The following is a 21,567-nucleotide window of genomic DNA, read 5'->3' on the forward strand; positions in this document are numbered from 1 at the left end:
CAACAGATTGATACATAATGTATCAACAACAATGTATCTGGATCCTTAATTATGTATCCGAAATGCCTAAAAAATATGGGATTTATGTAATTACAAAAATAATAGGGATAGAAGGTAATTCAGATTTTACACTACGGTATTTATATAAGTTATACTAATATATATATATATATATATATATATATATATAAATTCCCTCGCAACTAATTCTTACATTATTAATAGAGATACATGTATAAATCTAACAAGCTACCAAACAAACTCTTTAAGTTATAATATTATTGACGATCAATATATATCTTTTATCAAGCTTTTAAACAAACAGTTCATAAGAAAAACTAATAGATTGACGATTATTTTTTTTCATCCAAAAAATATTAATTATGATTTTTGTAGATCTATTAGTTCATACATATAATCTACAATGCTACATTTGTTAGTTTGTCTTATAAATATTGTACTATACTAAACTTTGAAGTTATATGTTCCAATATATTCGTAATAATTTTTTGACTATCAAAACAATTAACTAAGGAGAATTGCATTGAAGAGTACCACTAATTATATGAAGGGAATTTCATATTGCTACGCAAAACAACTTTTTTTGGTCATTTATTTTCATTCAACACTATTCCATCTAACAACTAGCCACAACCGACTATTAAAAACAATTGAGAATTATGATGAAATAAATATGATTAATTTGTTTTTAATTAAAAAACTTGAGTTTTAGACATGACAAGCAATATTTTTTCCTTTATTGGACATCTTGATATGAATTTGAGTTAACTCACTATTAAAAATCACTAATTTCCGGCGTGAAATTAACTAATGCATGCCATGTATTCACATATTTACTTCTATTACTTTGCCACATTTTATAAATGTATATTACTAGTAATTCACTAAATCACACAAGAATAGTAAATTGAATTAATTTGATATAAATACATGTTATGAATAAGGCTTTAAGTACCATTTTTATATTAGACAATAATGCATAATATGTATTTGATTCAAACGACCCCTAATTGAATATTTTTAAATAATACTAGTATTATAACATATTTTGGACAAAATTACATTCATAACTTGATATTTATGAATTTAGATAGACTTCAAATCAATACTACAATAACAATTGAATTCACAACTAGTTATATTTACTAAAATTCTTATATAATATATATAAACACACACAATTCAATGAATCGTTTACAAACTTCTATCTCTATTCTTGATTTTTTGAAGTATTAAAAATTTATTTAACTTTATCAACACATGTCTTTTACCCATCAAGAGCGTGTCAAAAAGCCCAAAAATCCTTCTCACCTCTTGTAACCGTTCCTATGAACTCAACACAAAAAGCCATCCTTTTTTCCAAATTAAGTAAGAAAGCAAAAAAACAAATAAAAAGTCCAAAATTATGAACAAACTCATTTGAATTCATCACAACAAATCAAGATCCACCGTTTCACCTACAAACAATCCCATTTGAAACTTCTCACAACAAAGACTAATCCTTCAACTTTTACATAATTCAAAACACATCCACTTGTTTCTTAAATTACACTTAGGCCCAATATGTTGTTTCAATTTACATATCAATATTTAATTAAAAAGGTGTTTGCTAAGTTTATAAACTGATCAAACTAACATAAACCGTATATATTTTTTGACATGTTTACGCATTTGATAAATACCCGATATGCTTATAAGTCAAGTGCTTACTTGCTTATAAGCTCAAATTAATCAAAAGTCACAAGTTCATCATCTCCAACTCATGATTTTTCCGCTTATAAGCATTTTTGGGTCGATCGAAAACAGAAGAAAGTGAGTAAGGCTAAATGGGTTCTAAGAGTAATTCTTGACATTACATAGGGAATAATTTGAAATATGATAAAGTAGAGGGGAGGTTAATATAATTAAGTTAAACTTGTAACTTAAAGTCGAAAATTCCTGGAATATTACGACTAAAACAAGACTTCCCCCATCTTTTTTCTCTCTCACTTCTCATTCGACAAGTACGAAGAAGAAGAAGAGAAGAGAGAAAACTTTTAGTGAGAGAAAGTCTTTGAGAGAGAGGGAGATGAACTTATAGTGTAATGAACAATTTCTAGCTAGGGTTTTGTTGAATTGATAAATTATTCAGATGGAAATGTCTACTCGACGATCGAATTATACTTTGTTGAGTCAAGTTGCCGATGATAATTACCTTCCTCCGCCACCGAAATACTCCGTCACTGGCGGTGGCGGTGGAGGAGTAGCACCGTATTATGAGTCTCATTCTGGTGAGAAGGGTAAAGGAAAAACAGGTGATAATAGAGGATTTGATTGGGATTTGAATGATCACCGTAGTAATATGATGCAAGCGCCGAATCGGATCGGTGCGGCGGCATTTCCAGGTTCGATTGGCTTGCAGAGGCAATCAAGTGGGAGTAGCTTTGGTGAGAGTTCGATCTCCGGGGAGTATTACATGCCGTCGTTGTCTAATGCGGAGGCGTCGTTTGGATATCTCAATGATGGCGGTGGCGGTGCTGAAGTGAGGATGAAACCGTTGGAAGCTAATTTGTTCGGCGGCTCGTCTTCTAAGAGCTGGGCACAGCAGACTGAGGAGAGTTATCAGCTGCAGTTAGCTTTGGCTTTACGGCTTTCTTCGGAAGCTACCTGTGCTGATGATCCAAATTTTTTGGATCCTGTGCCTGATGAATCCGCATCCCGTGCTTCAGCTTCAGCTGCTTCGGCGGAGACCCTTTCCCATCGATTCTGGGTATGGTTGGGTTATTGTTTTGTGTTGATTTTCCTCATCGTCTATATTTTTTTTCTATGTCAATTGCCTTAATCCAATTATGAATTTAGCTGCAATAGAGGGAAATGTGTTCCTATTATGCTTAAGGTATGCGTTGAACAATTAACATTGTACTCAAAAAAACAAGAATTGGTTTAGATTACAAATCTTTGAATTAGGTCACAGTTTGATGTAGAGGAAAATGTTTTCCATGGATCAACTAGGACTGTTTGGTTGGGTATATGTAGGTGACATAGACGAGTTGTAAAAAGTGGACTATAAGGTGTTATGGTAGTGTTTTGGTGATACTTCTGAGTATTAATAAAGGTTGACAATAATGTATTAGTGTGGAGAAGTGGGAAAGTGACTTCTGTCCAGAAGCAAGGGAAGTCATCTCTTTGTTTGCTGAGACACTATTTATTGGGTAAAAAACATATTTACCATGTACGGTGATATTTTCCTGGAAAGTGTTTTCCGTCATGCCAAACACAGAATCGACAAATGGATGTGCTTCTTCAAATGTAAGTGCACTTAAATAGTTGTGATATAATTAAACTACTAGATCCTTTCAGAACTCCAAGAAAGATGAGTAGCTTCTATATTAGTACTGCATCCGGATATTTCTAGAATACTAGAATATGTCTAGACTAATGCGTCAAGTAATGTGGAGTTCAAGAACAAATTTAATGCTTTTAGTCTCTCAGAGGTTTGCGAACATCTCAAGCTACTCTGGAAGTGTTGTAGCCGATATACAACTGATGCCCATCTTTTGTTCTCCACAAAGAAATTGGAAGTTTTCTTTGTGTAAAGTCTGTATGCCAGTTCTCTTTCTCGTTATATAATGCAACATCAATGTGGAATGGGTTCTTTTCAAACCTGCAGTGTATATTTAGGGATCGTTTGGTAGAGTGTATAAGAATAATTCTAAATAAGGTGTATTAGTAATACTGATATTGGTTATGCTTGCATTAGTTATGCGGAGCTTATGCAGTGTTTAGTTTGGTGTATTAAAAACGACATGCTTTGCATATTTCAAAAAAAATATTACTCCCTCTGTCCCAATTTATGAGACTTACTTTCCTTTTTAGTCAATCCCAAAAAGAATGACACATTTCTATATTAAGTAACTATTTAACTATAACATGTCTATTTTACCCTTACTGAAATGATTTACAACCACACAAATTTCTATCATTCATTTTGAACCACAAGTTTTAAAAGTCTTCTTTTCTTTCTTAAACTCCGTGCCGAGTCAAACTACCTCACATAAAATGAGACGGAAGGAGTATTTATTTACAAAAATACCTTTTTTTTATAACCGAGAAATCTGTCGGTGACCCGCCTCCCTTTGGACAATGGAAAGGATGTGGAAAAGATTTTGAGGGGTAATTGTGTCTTTACCCTTGCTAATGCATGCATCAAATCCCTTGACTCTGTGCACTTGATGTGCCTACAACTTAAGCACAATTTTATAAGGGAGATATGTTTACCTGTTCTAACATGAATTCTTTACTACAGACTCATATCCTTACTGGAAATTGTGATGCCGATGAACTTTCATTTATAAATAGTTCAGCTAGTAAAGCACGTAGAAGTTAATAAATGTTAAGGCCCTTTACTCTATGTTGTTCACACTCTTCAAAATGTCGATGGGTGTGTCACATCCTCCAAAAATAGTGTATTTTCGAAGGATCCAACATGGGTGCGGCAACATTTTGGAGAGTCCGAGCAACCTAGCTTTACTGTTTTTGAAACATTGTAATGAATCAATGTGTATGACACAAACTACCGAGAATATTCCCTTTATCAGTCTATCATGAGACCCAGACTCGTTTTACGTACATCATGTACATATTGATGAAAAAGAATCTAAGATCCATTTTCCAACTAACACACCCTATATTCAAAAACAATATTGCAATATGGGAAAATTTATGACCACTCCATAAAATTAGTTAAAAAGAGGATTAAAAATATTCCTTGTAATTGTGTTTCAGTAAAAGGAGGTCTAGAAGTAGAATTAATTGATTTGTTTTGAGTTTGAATTTTAATTTTAGTATGAAGTAGATCACACTAGACCCGTCAAAGAAGATAAAAGGATTTTTCATTACACAGTTTTCACAAGGTGTTAATGGAAATCTTTTGGTTATTGATCAATAATCATGTTTTTCATTATGTGTTAATGAAATCTTTTGCTTACTAACTAAAAAGAAAACATATTTGTGGAAATGGAGAAGAATTAAAGAGTGTTAGATAAAAGTTTCTCCTTTGGAGAAGTGGACAAAGGTTTGGATAAGTGAAAAAGGAAGGGCTTTTATTTCGGATCAGATGAGTTGAAGATATCTACAAATATTATAGTGTATGCGATTGTTTGTTGTTGTATTGCATCTAACACATAAATATTCATTTTTTTGGGTGTTGATTGCCTAGGTTAGACTTGGATTAGTTCAAGTCTAATGACATACATATTTCGGGTGTTGATTACCATTTCGATCGTTTCTCTTGTTCCTAAACCTTACAATGTCGGCAGGAATGTAAGGATGAAATGAAGTAATACAATGAAAAAATAGATTATAGAAGAAAATGGCAAGAAGACGATTCACTATTTGACGCCCTTGATAAATATGCAAAGGATTTTGAAGCCGAAGGTCACAAATCACAATTTAAAACAATGTACTTTGTTTAGTAGAAAAAATTGGAAGAGCATAGTAAAAATGGAACCCATGTCCAACAACAATAACATACCCAGTGTAGTCCCACAAGGTGGGGTCTGGGGTTAGAGTATATACAAACTTTACCCATATCTCACAGAGATAGAGAGGTTGTTTCCGGAAAGACTCCCGACTCGGTAACGCATATCAAAGAACATATAGAAGAGAAAAGATATAACAAGTACTAGAGGAAACATCAAATGGCATATAGGAAAAGAAATAATAACAACAAAATAGTGCAATAATCAAACGACAAGACACAATTGGTAGTAACATAAATCGTAGAATAAGGAACTACGCCAAAAAGTTAATACTACTAGTATTAAAGGAGAAACAGACACGGGGTGCCAAATAACCACCGAGCGTAACTCTTAGGAAAGCGAGACAACAATCAACTATCTACTAGCCTTCTATCCTAATTTGTGACCTCCAAATCCTCCTATTTAAGGTCATGTTCTCGCTGAGCTGAAGATGCGCCATAACTTGTCTAATTACCTCTCCCAATACTTTTTCGGCCTACCTTTACACTTCCTCGAACCCATTATTACCAACTTTTCGCACGTCCTCACTAGGCCTCTCCACATTCTCGAATCGTCTCTGTCTCACTTCTCATCTTGTCCACCACGGAGGCTACTCCTACCTTGTCCTGGATGTCTTCATTCCTAATTTTATCCCTCCCATTATGTCCACATATCCACCTTAACATCCTCATTTCCGCAACCCTATCTTCTAAACATGGGATTTCTTAACTAGTTAACGCTCCGCCCACTACAACATAGTTGGCCTAACCGCCACCGGTATAACTTACCTTTAAATTTGAGTGATACCTTCTTGTTGCACATGACTCTAGAGGCGAGCCTCCATTTACTCCATCCTGCACCTATACAATGTGTGACATCATCATCGATCTCCCCATTTTCTTGGAATAAAGACCTAAGATACATGAAACTTTCTTTCTTGGGGATGACTTGCATACCAAGCTTTACTTCCACGTTAGGCTTTTGTGTTCCAATCACTAGCTTACTATTTGAATGCCTAGTTTTTATTTGGCATGAACTAAATTGAGAGTAGAACTTGTGGATTATTACATATCAATTGCGAGCATGTTGAGTTAATAGCCGTCTTTTACTGTGTGGTTAAATTAGGACAGAAGAAGACAAGAAGTGGAATATAACAATTTGTTAACTTACCTTTAAGGAAAGAAGAATGTGTAGTTTGACAAAATATTGAAGTGAGTAAAAATGTGAAATTTTCACATATCAAGTAAGAGCATGTTGAGTTTGTAGCTCCTTTTTACCCTTTGAAATTTAAGATGGATGAAAGTGGAATTATTATAAGTAGTTTAACCTCCCTTTTAAGACATTATAAGTTATGTACTAAATTGAATGCTCAGATTAGTGGCCCTATCATAAAGATTAGAACATTCATTCTCTTTCTTCTATTCTACATTAACAGAAGTCTAGACAAAGTCCCATACAAAGAAAGAATCATTAACTATTGAAAATATAAATATTGTTTTCATCATACGAATGTCAAATATCTACTAACCATAGGCTTGATATTTGACCATGAATCTAGACAAAAATGTTGGTATATAGTAGAAGTAGTTGGTAGCGGATTCACATGTGTCATTGCAACAAGCAAATGTAATAAAGAGGTGGAAGTTGGGACATTGATGACTTCACGTCTTACATGATAAGTTAGGGAGGGCCTTTCTACTCTATCAAAGCAAAAAGGCACGAGAGACGCTTGTAATGACTGAGAAGAACATGTCTCTACCCTTAATCAGAGATCTTGACATCGAGTTCCGGAATAGAGAAGCTGTTGGCAAGGAGCATTACCCCTTTAAGTGGGCCATATGTGAGGTGATTGGTATTAATCAATGGGTTTTGAATACTAGATGGTTAAGCAAAAGAAAAAACGGAGACAAACATGTTCACTTTTTGATAATGTTGGTGCGCGGGCTAACTTTCTTTTACTTCAACTATTCCATCGAGTACATGTTATTTCCATTTAGCACAAATATTGAGTAAATTTTGTTTAAGGCTTAAAGACTTAGGCAGATGAGAGAAACTACTTATCGTCCTTTGTGTCTCCTACTAGGATTTGAATCCTGATCTCCCATGTTTTTCACCCTTATTGTACTAAATTCGGTGGAGAAACTTTTTGGACATCTTTGCGGTAATGTGCCAAAACCCCTTTGGAAATATTTCCTGAATGTGCCCAAGACAGTTATCGTTACTGGGTGACAAAATGGATTTCAACTTTATTGACTGCTAGGCCTCACTTGGGTTAGAGAAGAATGTGTCATTTTGAGTGGAATAAAAAATCGACGAGCAATTGGTAGTTGATACAATATGTATGCCTTGTTTGCTAAATTCATTAATAGTATCTATGTTATTATCAATGAAAATCGTGCTTGATAAAAAGAGTTCATTAATAGTATCTCATAAGCCGGTTTTTGTGGATATTCCTAATAAAGATCTATTTTCCAATACTAGACTCTTTTTACGGAAGTAAGAGTAGAGACGAAGGACCTAGGCATTGAATTAGAAGCCTCACAAAGGAGCTCTCGATGAGTTCAACTGGTGAAAAAATTTACCCGATTGTCTCATTCGGCTCATTTTGATACAATTTTCTATTTCTAGAAGTGTTTGATCTTTCTTGTATTTTGTATTGGAGATATGAATTGATGCATGTAAATGAAGGTGAAGAAAATGATGAGGAAAGGTGCGTTCTTGTTTTTTTTTTTTTTTTGATGACAAGGAAAACCCGTAGCCGCTACCCTTTGGGTGCGCACAGGGTAAAGCCCCTGCTCCTATGCANCAAGGAAAACCCGCAGCCGCTACCCTTTGGGTGTGCATAGGGTAAAGCCCCTGCTCCTATGCAATAGCTCGCAAACCACATAGGAGAGGTAACCCGCACTAGGCAAGCCTGGTGCGACGAGCTCGACCCAGAAGGTAAACCCCTTGCTTTCGCTGGCAAGGGGTTTTGAACTTGAGACCTCCAACATGGAAGTCCCAAGCTCAAACCACTGGGCCACCCCGAAGGGTTAAGTGCGTTCTTGTTTCATGTAACCTTATTGGTGACCGTTCTTTACTTTTTGATATACTGCTTGTATACATGAACTTTTGCCAACATTTTGATAGAATTATTTACGTTATTTGTTGTGTCATGTGCCGTTGTTCTTAGAAACATGAGCACTAGGCATATAAGGAAGATGAAGGAATTAGCTCGTCAATTCATCATTAGAAGTTTTCTTTTCACATGTGAATTAATGTAATTTTTTGCCAATGATATACATCTATTACTCAAGCTGATAAAATAATCACTATAATAGTAGGGTGTATGACAACGCCCAATATATTTGTTTACATTGTATGACAACGCCCAATATATTTGTTTACATTGTATCTTGCTTGAGTTTCTGAGTAGTGGAGATAAATTATCTCAAGAATTGGGGAATTATGTTTGACCTTGGCCTTTGTTTTTCTTGAGAATTTGCCAAAATCAACATGGATTTTATTTTTTGATAAGGTAAAAGATTTTGTTAATAGTAACAAGGCCAACTTGGCCGTATACAAGTGGTATACCAACATAGGAGAAACCTACAAAATTTGGTTCTCTCCAAAGACACCCAGTCCTTTATACAAACCGGAACTGCATGGATGCACCAAAAGAAAACAAGTGGATCAGAGACTACTCCTTTTGATGAACGGGATCAGAGACTACTCCTCAAATGAGCAAAGCTCATCTCCACTCCTTCAAAAGCTCTCCTATTTATTTCCTTCCAAATGACCCACATCAAAGCAAGAGGAGTAACATTCCTAACATTGTGTCTTCTTTTCCTAGCTCCACTCTTCCAGCTGAACATCAACTCCTTCACAGATCTTGGCACTACCCAAGAAACACCAAACATGTAAAGATATCCTTCCATAACCTCGTAGCTAATTTGCAATGTAACAAAATATGGTCCACATCCTCATCCGCCTCCTTACAAAGGAAACACCAGCTCATGTATACAGCCTTTCATTTCCTAATATTCTCTGCCATCAAAATCACTCCTTTAGTAGCTAACCACGCAAAGAAGAACTTCTTTCTCGGCACCTTAGAAATTCAGACCAAGGCATGTGGAAAACTAACCTCTGCCCTAACCAGAAGCTTCTCAAGAAGGACTTCACTGAGAACAAATTGTTAGAACATTAGGCCATTGAAGTCCAAAATTATGAAGGTTAAGAGAAAAATAGGTTCCTCCTTCTGAGCTGTGATTCATAGACACTGTTAAATAGTCCTGCCGTCTTTGCTGTGTTGAGTGACATTTGTGTAGTTTCTGATGGTCATTGGATTAGAAATACTTTCTCCTTCAAATTGTTAATTACTTTCTTCAATGAGTCCTTGGAATTATGCTTTCAGACTTAGCGAAGATTCTATCATATTAAAGACAGGGAACTCTCCAGAAAGAGGAGTTTTCAACAGAATATAGTAATCTGGTTGTTGGAGAAGAGAGTTTTAGGTTTCTTGTACATAGGATGTGAGCATAATAAACTCTTTCTCTTCCTGCATCAGTCCCTAAAAATGGTAAAAGTATGTTGATCACTTCTTCTGTGTTGTCAGGTGTTTCTGTGCAAATAAGAACAACTAGATAAATAGTTTCATTGATGATTTTGAATCTTGTCATTCTCACCAGTCGAGCAAGAGCATTTATTGTTTTCTATTTTTTGGTTATTCGTTATGTTATTATTTTCTGGCTGCTTATTGATTCTATTTTTTATGTTATGTGTTTATGTTCTTATGATCTCTCTTTCTTTGATTGATTCAATCATGCTTTCCAGGCCTCCTAGGTTTTTTGCTGAAAGCCATTTTCTGCTTTGAATCGTTGTTCTGTACCAGGTAAATGGATGCTTGTCGTACTTTGACAAAGTGCCTGATGGATTTTACTTGATCCATGGGATGGATCCATATGTCTGGATTGTCTGCTCAGATCTACAAGAAAATGCCCGCGTTCCATCTATTGAATCATTGAGAGCTGTTGATCCCTCTGTAGTACCATCAGTTGAAGTGATTTTGATTGATCGGCGTACGGATCCAAGCTTGAAAGAACTGCAGAATCGGATCCATAGTCTCTCTCCTAGTTGCATCACAACAAAAGAAGTAGTTGATCAGCTTGCTAAGCTGGTCTGCAGTCATATGGGGTAAGTGCCAGAAACTTCTTACTAGGGGACTCCGTAAATTACTTTGTTTGTGTTTTCTCCTTTTTGTAATTAAGTTTTATTTTTTAGGGGCGCAACTTCTGCCGGAGAAGATGAGTTGGTTCCTTTGTGGAAGGAGTGTAGTTATGACCTGAAGGATTGTCTAGGATCCACTGTGCTTCCCATTGGTAGCCTGTCTGTTGGCCTTTGTAGGCATCGAGCTTTGCTATTTAAAGTATGTTTTAGATGTGATATACTGGTTTTTAGTTTGCTGTTTTAGTCTCAAGATTTACTTGCACAGGGATTTACGGATCAGCATCTGATGAATGGTGTTCTTTTAAAAAAAACTAAAGAAAAAACATGTTTTTTGCAAATTGTTGTCTTCTCTGTCAGAGTAAATGTGCGTTCAATCAGGAGTTTCTTAGTTTTGGTGGTACTATGGAAGGTTGATGTGATATCATGAATTTCACATGATTGTTGCAGGTGCTAGCTGACGTCATTGATTTACCATGTCGAATTGCCAAAGGATGTAAATATTGTAACAGAGCTGATGCTTCCTCGTGTTTAGTTCGATTTGGACTTGACAGGTGCGAATCTAAATTATAAATGATCTCGGAGTATATTTTCATTTCATCTCCAAACTTGCATATTTGAGGAAAAGGGTAATGACAAGTCTACTTTCACTGACAGACACCTTTACTAAATATGTATTATTTTGTTAGCCATGTTTGTTTAAATATTTAAAGCAATGATAGATGGAAATTGATGTTCCGACTTCCCTTTTGTTTCAAAAACCATTTTTATGTATTTTGTTTGTGATAATCAATTTTTCTTTCCCTACTCATATATTCCTGTGCAGATAACATGTGCAATTTATATGGACTTTGATCGTGTTGCCTAAATCTTACCTCGTATTCAGTGTATAATATGGCCAACTTCTGAATTTTTAATCTTTCTGGTTTAAGCTTTCTTTGAAATGCATAGAGCTAGTATATGTGTAGAAACGGAACTTAGTATATTCAGGTCTGGAAGATGACAATGATGATGTTTTGAATATTTTTGTATTGTCTTTCTGCATTCAACGCTGAAGAGGTCTGTAAAGATCAGTCACTGTATCTAGTTCATGACCTATGTTGGTACTAACTGAAGTTTCTCCTTCGTCCTGATAGCTGCTCCTCCTAGTTCTTTTTGTTGTTGGAAAAGCCATATTTATTTTTGGTTTTTACAACATAAACTACCGCAACCTCAGTGCCAAAAAGAACGGTGGCGCTTCGAGTAAGTGGCACGCTGCATTCAATATGAATTCAGACATGGTTCTTTGAATGGTTTCTAGAGAAAAATTACACATCTAGAGACTGCATAAGAGTACTATATATAAATTTTTTTTAAATAGCTAAAATTGTTTTAAAAAAGATTACATAAAACATCGTAGTCAAAGAAAAGGTTGTTTGATTCCTCCAAATAGCAATGCTGCCATTCTTTTTGGATGAAGGAGGAGTATATTGGAGTGGTGATGGGGGTCTTAATATTTGAAAGAACAGATCCCACTATTAAAGGAATACCTTATACACTTGTAATATAATAGATTCTAAAGTTCGTGATTGAATTGCAAAGCTATGTCCTCTTTTCTTCTGCTCAGCACTAAAATGTGGAGGAGAAGAAATTAAATGGGAAAAAGTATAAGCAATTAAAATTAGATATTGTGTAGCGAACAGCAGGATGCTATTTTTCTATGCTACTTTCAACTAGGATTTAGCCTGAAAAAAATGGTGGTTCTTGTAAAGAAATGCAAGTGTTAGTTTTTCTGTACACAGTTAGATATATGCTATTTCTTTTGATTGTTAAAGAGAACACAGTCTTGACATTTCGCTCTTCACCACACAGGGAGTACCTGGTTGATTTGATTGGGAGCCCTGGATGCTTATGCGAACCAGATTCCTCGCTCAACGGCCCATCTTCTATCTCAATCTCTTCACCATTGCGATTTCCGAGATTCAGAGAAGTTGAACCAACAACTGATTTCAGGTCACTTGCCAAACAGTATTTCTCGGATTGTCAATCGCTTAATCTTGTGTTTGAGGATTCTTCAGCAGGTTATCCTCTAAATCCTACCTGCTTTCATGAGCAAATACATCTTTGCTGCTTGTTTTGGTTGTTTTCCGGATGTTAAGCTTGGCGTCTGCGATACTGTGATGAGAGATGTTCAGTTCATGCATAATTTTACAATTGCTTCAGACAGATGTTTCTCGGTTCCTAGGCAAGAAGAAATATCCTATTTCCTCATGTTAAATGTTCCTCCTTTATTTTTTTCATAAAAAAAGTTTAACCCTTTTATCTTTGGATCTGAAGGGTTATCCTTGGTTTCTCTAAACGTATACTAGAAAAACTCAAATCTTATTAGTATTAATATTATAAGAATTTCCTTAAAATTTTTGGCTGTACTTATTTGTCCTATTTTTGAAGGGCATTCTTTACAACTGGTTTCATGACTTTATTCACTCCCGGGCTTCCCAATTCCCGTTACTAGTTGTACTTAAACATACCTACATGCATATTTGCTTTCTCAGAGTTCTCTCACTACTGTCCCTTCTACATGATGTCACTACTATCTGACGGTAATGAAGCTGGAACCTCACTAACCATAAAACTATTTGTACCTACTAAAAAAAAAGTAAAATTATAATGGAGATAACAATACAATTGTTTCTTTTCCCTCCTTCATTTTATAGGTTTTGATTTATGACGACTTAAGTTTTATTTTTCAGCAAAGTGGAAACCAAGAATCTATGGTTGTAGAAACTTATAAATATATGCCTCAAATCCCAAGGTAGTTGGGGTCAGCTATATGAAACTCACTGTCCATGTTGCTCCCTTAAAGACTAGTCTTAATTCAATTATTTGGGTTTTCTAACACTAGAAGTTCTCTACATTTTTTACTGGCAAAGAAATCTACATCGAAGGTATTCCATATTTTGAGGATACATCGTGAAATGACTAGTTTTATGGTGTCTGCTAACTTACTAGAACCCTCCTCATTTATTGGGCTTGAGATTGGCAAAGGCGGAGCTGTTTTAGAAACTTATGAAGGGAGAAAAAGAACTATCTTTGCTTTTAGAAAGCCAATTCAACCTCTTGTATGGTAAAAGAGACCTCCAGATTAGACAAGATCCACATTTCTGAACCTTTGACACCCAGAGGTCTTCTTGGCACCTGTAGTTTCATAATTTCTTCTCTTCACTAATTCTCTGGTTTACTGTGATGTTTACCAAAAGGTTTGACTCAAATCGATGAAATTAAGATGTTGAGACATTCGGATTTTTTTTTTAAAAATAACTTAAACTAACAAAATATATTTCTCATTCTTTTCTAATATTATTGTATTTTATTTTCTTTCACAAACTATACTTTATAATTTACTTAGAGAAGTTGATTAATAGTTGTCTCCCTGCACTGAAGCTGGGAGCTTTTATGATCCTAGTTGCTTTTTTTTTTTTGAAACTGGTAAATGTGTATTCTTCAGCATTGTGGACATGCTGGACACCATAAAAAATGTTAGATTAAAAAAATAAAAAAGAAGATACTTACGCTTTCTTAATAAATCTACAAAATGATCTATATCCTCTAAACCTACTTCTTTACACCAAAAGTAGAAAGATATTATACAATTCCATTTAACTTTTCTTAGTCACTTTTAGCATGTCTATATAGTTGCCTTTCCTCTTCCCATACAAATAAGTATTATTATCTTGACAAACTAATTCCCTTGATTTTTTCTTGAATTTTATACCCAAACATGTTCTGTTTCAAGGTTCTTAATTAATATTGTTTGTCACAGGAGCTGCTGTTGATGGAGACGCAGGACAAACTGACCGAAATAACATTGAGAGAAACAGTGCTGTCACTGGTCCAAGTAACCGTGATGAAATTTCTCGGTTACCTGTGCCTGCAATTAGGTAAAACGGTCATGACGAAGACTGTCAACTTACTATTTACTAGTGTATATAGTCCTCAAAATATCTTAAGCTCAATGAACATGGACAGGGACATGGCTCCTGTGAAGTATGTCCGTCCAGTTTTGCATGGAGATACACAATTATCAGACCCAAGAGATATAGGGAATGATATGCGATTTCTTGAGAGAGGAAGTCAACTTGTTCCCGCTAAAATAAGTAGAGACATTGCCCTTGAAATAGAAGATTTTGATATTCCCTGGGAAGATCTTGTTCTGAAGGAGAGGATTGGGGCAGGTAATCCCTGCCTGCTATCTTTTGTATCCTCATATTTAGTCTCGTGCTATGATTGTCTCAGTACATGCTAGTGATATTGGGATGCTAGAGTATCATAGCATCCTCTTCTCATGTACCTAACACTGTTTGTTGTATTTCAGGGTCTTTTGGTACCGTTCACCGTGCTGATTGGAATGGTTCTGTAAGATATCTCCTTTTAGTTCTGCATTCTTGATACTCGTCTTTGTTATATCAATTAACTCATTTAGCACTTCGGAGAAGCATTTATTCAGTGTTATTTTTGTAAATTATTTGGGCGTTTATTTATTTCTATTTTGTTTTTGGCCTGATCCACTTCTTGAATAAATGTTGTTGGTTTATCTTTTAATCTCTCTGTTTTGTTTCTTTTTTTTGTTTTCCTTATTTGAGATATATCTTTCTGAATTACTCTGTCTCGTTTGGTTTTATTCCTTCATAATTGCATTCTGATGGAAGTTTGCACTTACTTTAGGATGTTGCTGTAAAGATACTCATGGAACAAGAGTTCCATGCAGAGCGATTCAAGGAATTTTTGCGGGAGGTAACTCTCATCTCCCTATCTCATCAACTATTGATAAGCAAACTGGATGAAAGAGAGAAAAGGGTGTATGAAAATGATGATGGGTGAATGCCAGTTTTATTATCTATTTTCCCTAGACCAAATCCACTAATCTGACTTTCCTTTCGTTTTGTTTAGGTTGCAATTATGAAGCGGTTGCGACACCCAAATATTGTGCTTTTTATGGGTGCAGTTACTCAGCGACCAAACTTGTCCATAGTTACAGAATATTTATCAAGGTTTTATCTTGGCAAACCCTACAAAACTTTTGATTTTTCAGTTTAGCTGACAGTGCCCATGTTGAATGTATTTCAGAGGTAGCTTATATAGACTTCTTCATAAACCTGGTGCTAGGGAGGTTTTGGATGAAAGGCGTCGGTTGTCTATGGCATATGATGTGGTATGAATACTTCCCTGCTCTGCCTCATTTTATTTTAAATCTGGGGCTCATCTCCTTATATCATCTTGTGCAGGCAAAGGGGATGAATTATCTACATAAACGCAATCCTCCCATCGTTCATAGAGATTTGAAATCTCCAAATCTTTTAGTGGACAAAAAATACACAGTGAAGGTGAGAATAATTACCTCTACGGCACATGTTAAAATTACAATCCATCTTTTTTCTATTGATACAGTTCTTGACTTGCGCTGTCAGAGTGTGGTTTAAAGGAGAGAAAAATGGAGAGGATGTCTTAGTGTCAAAAACTTGTATATACTTATGCATAATTATTGAAGAAGCAAGTTTGGAGGGGTAAAGCTTATGTCAGATTTCTCAGATAATGGAGAACTAACGGCGTGTAATGTTGTGGGGAGGATTAAATTGCAACAGACAGCATATATCTTGAAGATTGTACATTATACTTCTGGTTTTGTAGGCACGTGCGAGTCAGAGGTTTCTTTTGTCATCCAAATGGACATTGACCATCTGGAATCGTGGTAATTCAATGTCCACGTGGCAAGGATGCTGGTATTTGTTTATCTAGCGCCATGTTAATGTGCTGGACACCTATCATAATTTTATTTTTTTTATGTTCTGGATGCAGCATATTTCCAGATATTAGAACTCTATGAGGGTGAAGGTTTTTAGTATATTTTAGTTTTACTATTGAGATTAGTGTGAGATAAAGGAAACTTCTAGTCCTAGAAAAACCCTTAATTTGCGTCAACAAACAAATTATTGTGTAGTGGAGCGAAACGTGGCCCAATAGAGCAGAATGGATGTATTCTGTATTGGAATGAAATATCATCAAATGGAGCAGAATGGATATAGAGGATTCATACAGCTGACCCCCACTACTTTGGGATTGAGGGATAATAGTAGTAGTTGTTGTGTCGTATTTACGCATTTTCCTTTTCCTTATAAAAAAAAAGTAGTAGTTGTTGTGTTGTTTTTTGGTTCATTATTCATTATGTTTCATATTTGTGTCATTTCCCTCTTATCCAAAATCTCTTATTAAACCAGTTTATTTAGTTCACTAATGACTTGTATTAGATATCTTTCCTCTTACATTAGAAGCATGTATCTGGGCTATTCCTTGTAACACAACTTGAACGAAATCTAATATCTTGATTATCTTATTTCTTTACAACATGCCTGTAGGGAAATTTCTTGTGATCTGATTGATGAGAACTGTTTTGCTGTTGTCAAGCAACAAACTAAGAAAGGGATGCATTTGATACATGTCATTGCTTAATGTCAGTAATCTTTTAGGAGGGTCTGTTTTTCATAGCTTTTTAGGTTAGCAGCACACGTAATGTAGTGTGGCCTTAGTTGTTTGTGTCTATAATGCTTATGCTGACAATACAACGTAAGTTCTGCATCCAATCTGACTCTACTGCATTCTGGAACAAGTCTTAATGAAAGTTGTTTATGATAGATAATTGAGTTCTGTTATGGTGTTTATTTATGCATATTTTGTACTCTTATATTATTAAAGCCTTCTCTTTATACAAAGATGTTGAATGTCCTTGACCTGTCTGATGTCTTCGTCAGGTCTGTGATTTTGGTCTTTCTCGTTTAAAAGCAAATACATTTCTCTCATCAAAGTCTGCTGCTGGGACTGTAAGTGCTTGATTCAACATATGATTTATTTAACTTTCACTCGTCTTTGTCACTTCACGTCATCTATGAATTTTTTTTATCTGGTTCTTCTTGTGAATAGCCGGAATGGATGGCACCTGAAGTTCTTCGTGATGAACCATCAAATGAGAAATCTGATGTATACAGCTTTGGTGTTATTTTGTGGGAGCTGGCAACGTTGCAACAACCTTGGAGTAATTTGAACCCAGCACAGGTTTGTATTTCTTATCTCTATGCTCTATTGTCCCGGGGGGTGGGGGGAGGATTTTAAGGTAGACATTCTGATGTTTGTGTTAGCAATCCAGAGGGAATAACCGTGTATAGGTGAAATGACCTAAAGCTATCTATTGGAATGTGCCAATGAATTGTTGTGGGAAGGCTTTTACCAGTGACATTAGTTACATAAGAAGTCATTTTATTCCTCGTGTCTAAAATGGCTCTTCCACGGAATACTGAACACTGTTCACTGGAAAAGCAAATGCAGGAACTTTAGTTTAAAGACTGGATACTGGGCTATGTCTGGAGCCATTCAATTTTGTGTCAGGAGTTGACTGAAGTCATTTTTGTTTCTGTTTGTGTCTGGTATGACTCATACCAGGGGATGGAGAATAATCCAATTTGCTTCAGCAATTGTCTGAAGAGTCATTTATTCCTCATTTTATATACCTCTCTTCTCCATTTGGTTTAGGGAGAGAGCTAGTCATTCATTGGGCATTGAATGGAGATGTTATAAGAATTCTTCATGCTTTGATTAGTATTCTCATATCAGCTTCTTTATAGCTACCTGCTGTCAAAGATCTTTCTCTGACTAAGATACAGTCAATTAAGAAATGTGGATAAAACGATATCAATCGCATGGAAGATATTTCTATAAGTTCTCTCTTATGATTTCTGAATTTCTGATATTTCTCTTTGGTTAAAAATCAGGAAGGGCACTCAATCTTGTGTCTTGGTATCTAGGTGGTAACAACTTTATGATACCTCTGATTGAAAACATTGATTTAATTTTAGAAAGACAACTTGGATATGCTGATTATTTGCAACACTATTTGGCACTTGCATTGCATCTTGGCTATATTTTAAAATGGAACATATGCATTGCTATCTTTATTGGTACGTTCATTGTTAAGAGATGAGATAAGAGGGGGTGTTATATCGATTCTTGTGAATTCTGTATTGGTTAAACGCATCTAAACCTGTAGGTTGTAGCAGCTGTTATATCGATTCTTGTGAATTCTGTATTAGTTAAATGCATCTAAACCTGTAGGTTGTAGCAGCTGTGGGCTTTAAGGGGAAAAGACTCGACATTCCACGTGACTTGACTCCTCAAGTGGCAAGCATTATTGAGGCCTGCTGGGCCAAGTATGTTGCTATGTTCTTCCATAGTTCAGTCACATGGCTTTTGGTTTGCTTTGATGTGCTCTTGAAGTAACTTTTGGTAATGTTGCAGAGAACCATGGAAACGTCCCTCCTTTGCTGCAATCATGGATATGCTGAGACCACTAATTAAACCTCCTGTAGCACCTCCTCAACCAGGCCGTACAGACACGCAGTTGCTTGCGTGAATGCGTGTAATAGATGTATGATTTCTGCACATATTTGGCATTCTTTGTTAATTGTCTTCTGGGAGGAACAAATCTTTGTTTACTTCAGGTTCGTGTATCCTGAAGTCTCTCTCTTCATTCTGCTAAAATTTTACATCTGTCCTGATGTGCACATATTACTCCAACTTAAGTCGGCAACACTGCAATTAGAAGTTGCAAGTGTTGGTGATTGTATCTGCTTTCTGACTTCAACTTGGGAGATGTGGAGAGGGTTCGCCTCTTAGCGTTCTTTGCTGTTTCTTTTGATAGTATGTGAGCTTGTAACAACCTTTAATGTGTGTTTTTGCAGGCTTTTGTTCCGTACATATTAGTTCAGAATGCCCGTCTAGAGCCCTTTTTTTCTTCACAAATTCAAGCTGTCATTTCTCCCAGAAGACCATTTGCAATTGACTTGTACGTTTCCTCGTGGAAATAATGTTTAGCCATATGATTTTGTTAATGCCAGCAAATTACAGTTCTTCAATTTTCTATCAAGAAAATATTTTGTATGTATAAGAATTTATAATGGGAAGTTGTCTTATAGGAATGCACAGTTTGTATCACGTCTTTGAGAGTATGTGCTTTCAGATGCATGTAGCTTCTTTCTCATATGTTGTGTCCTCCTGGTCCCATTAGATATCTTACAACTAGAATCCCACTTTTTTCCGATCCAGTTCCCTCCGCCAACACAAAACCCCAGTTAGATTCGGCATGCTACACTTTTTAGTTATGGGAGAACACAAGTACTCAAAGAACATAGACAAACTTATGTTCTGTTATCTCAAGATCCCTTGTTGCTTAATAATGTGGATTACTGATTGTTAACTCAAATCTAGTGTTTTTACAATGTGGTCATGTTCTCTCCTTTGAAAAGACTATCAAATAGTCCCACATAAGGGAGAGAAGGCCCAAAATAGTCCCTCATCTTTGGGTTAAGACTCAAAGTCATCCTTGAGTTTTCACATGGAGCACTAGGGGTGTACAAAATCGAACCGAAAATCGAACCAAATCGCAAATCGAATCAACCCGAAAAAAAAACTCGACTAGTGGTTTGGTTTTGAAAAAAAAAATCCGACTATATTTGGGTTGATTTGGTTTTAACTAAAAAAAATCAACCCGAGACCTAATCAACCTGACATTATATATATAATTTAAAATTTTTATTTTATACATAAAAATATTTACTTTGATATAATTTTTAAATATTTCTTATACTTTTTCATAGTTTTTATCTTTTAAATATTATTTCAAGTTTGAAACTTAGAATTATGAATGGGCCAATAAATATTATAGTCCACAGATGTTGGTAATTATAATAAAGCTTAAATCAAAATCAAATTAATACTAATGCAGAAAGAAAATCAATTCAACACTAAGAATGACAATAATATTGAATATTTGTTCTTTAGTTTTACATTGGTTTAGACAATTAAAATACATAATTTAATTTTAATTTCCTTTAATATTTAGTCATGTAACTAATACTTATTAAACTTAATTTTAGCATGAGTTAGTACCTTTAAATTATGATCATTTTCATTATGACTTGTTAATTTGCAATATTTGTTTTACGCGATTTCATTATTATTATTTTTGTTGGATATTTTAGTGTCATTAATCATATCCTATTGTGTTATATTTTTAAGAAACATCTTAGATAGTTGTATTTTGGTAGGACTAAAGAAATATTTGAAATACAAGTATATTATATGTTTATATGAATACTTTACCAGAAAAACCCGAAAAACCGAAAAACCAAAAAATCGAGGTTGAAAAACCCGAGTTTTATTGATTTGGTTTGGTTTATAACTTTAAAAATCCGACACAAATTGTTTGGTTTGATATTTGAAAAGCCCGAACCAACCCGGCTATGTACACCCCTATGGAGCACTAATAGTCCCTCTTGTTTGCAATATTGGTGCACTTTTGGTCCTCCCCTATACTTTTGCTTATTTTTTAACATTAATTTTGATCATAATTTTATGTAAGGAATGTCCCATCGTCTTTTTATATATTAATTACTCTATGTGAGAGAAGGTGAGAAGAAGAACATCTTGTTCTGTTCAGTATAAATATTACTGTAACTAAACTAAGAACATTTTAACATATGACATTGCAAGAAAAGAAAAATTTGTACTATTGCACGTGAAATCGTCGTGAAAACTCAAGGATGACTTTGAGTCTTAACCCAAAGATGAATGACTATTTTGGGCCTTTTCTCCACATAAGGCTCATATATGTTATGTAGGAGGGGTCTGGTCTTTTTGACATGGTGAATCGAGTCATGGGTATCTAAGTTTCATGGATGACAATTTTCCACAATGTTTAAAGACTATCAAATTGTCCCACATAAGGCTCACATATGTTATGTACGAGGGGTCTGATCTTTGA

The 21,567-nt window shown here is 35.2% G+C and overlaps 1 protein-coding gene across 1 annotated transcript; it reads left to right on the forward strand.

Moving 5' to 3' along the window:
- The first annotated feature begins 1,978 nt into the window (after nucleotides 1-1,978).
- On the forward strand, nucleotides 1,979-19,779 carry LOC125870464 (serine/threonine-protein kinase CTR1-like). The gene is made up of 17 exons (XM_049550895.1): nucleotides 1,979-2,770; nucleotides 10,390-10,691; nucleotides 10,779-10,923; nucleotides 11,172-11,275; nucleotides 12,573-12,781; nucleotides 14,524-14,641; nucleotides 14,730-14,935; nucleotides 15,076-15,116; nucleotides 15,426-15,494; nucleotides 15,651-15,751; nucleotides 15,828-15,912; nucleotides 15,986-16,084; nucleotides 17,507-17,575; nucleotides 17,676-17,807; nucleotides 18,861-18,955; nucleotides 19,044-19,246; nucleotides 19,487-19,779. The coding sequence occupies exons 1-16, from the start codon at nucleotides 2,153-2,155 to the stop codon at nucleotides 19,156-19,158; spliced, it is 2,508 nt and encodes an 835-aa protein (XP_049406852.1). The 5' UTR covers nucleotides 1,979-2,152; the 3' UTR covers nucleotides 19,159-19,246; nucleotides 19,487-19,779.
- Nucleotides 19,780-21,567: the final 1,788 nt, after the last annotated feature.

This window comes from Solanum stenotomum, chromosome 7, assembly GCF_019186545.1.
Source record: "Solanum stenotomum isolate F172 chromosome 7, ASM1918654v1, whole genome shotgun sequence".
In the NCBI taxonomy this organism is placed as follows: Eukaryota; Viridiplantae; Streptophyta; class Magnoliopsida; order Solanales; family Solanaceae; genus Solanum; species Solanum stenotomum.

Bases quoted from the DNA above. Each gene is read 5' to 3' on its own strand.
- LOC125870464 (XM_049550895.1), top strand. From the start codon at position 2,153: ATGGAAATGTCTACTCGACGATCGAATTATACTTTGTTGAGTCAAGTT. The intron at 15,913-15,985 runs GTATGAATACTT...CATCTTGTGCAG, and splicing joins TGTCTATGGCATATGATGTG to GCAAAGGGGATGAATTATCT. The intron at 16,085-17,506 runs GTGAGAATAATT...TGTCTTCGTCAG, and splicing joins ACAAAAAATACACAGTGAAG to GTCTGTGATTTTGGTCTTTC.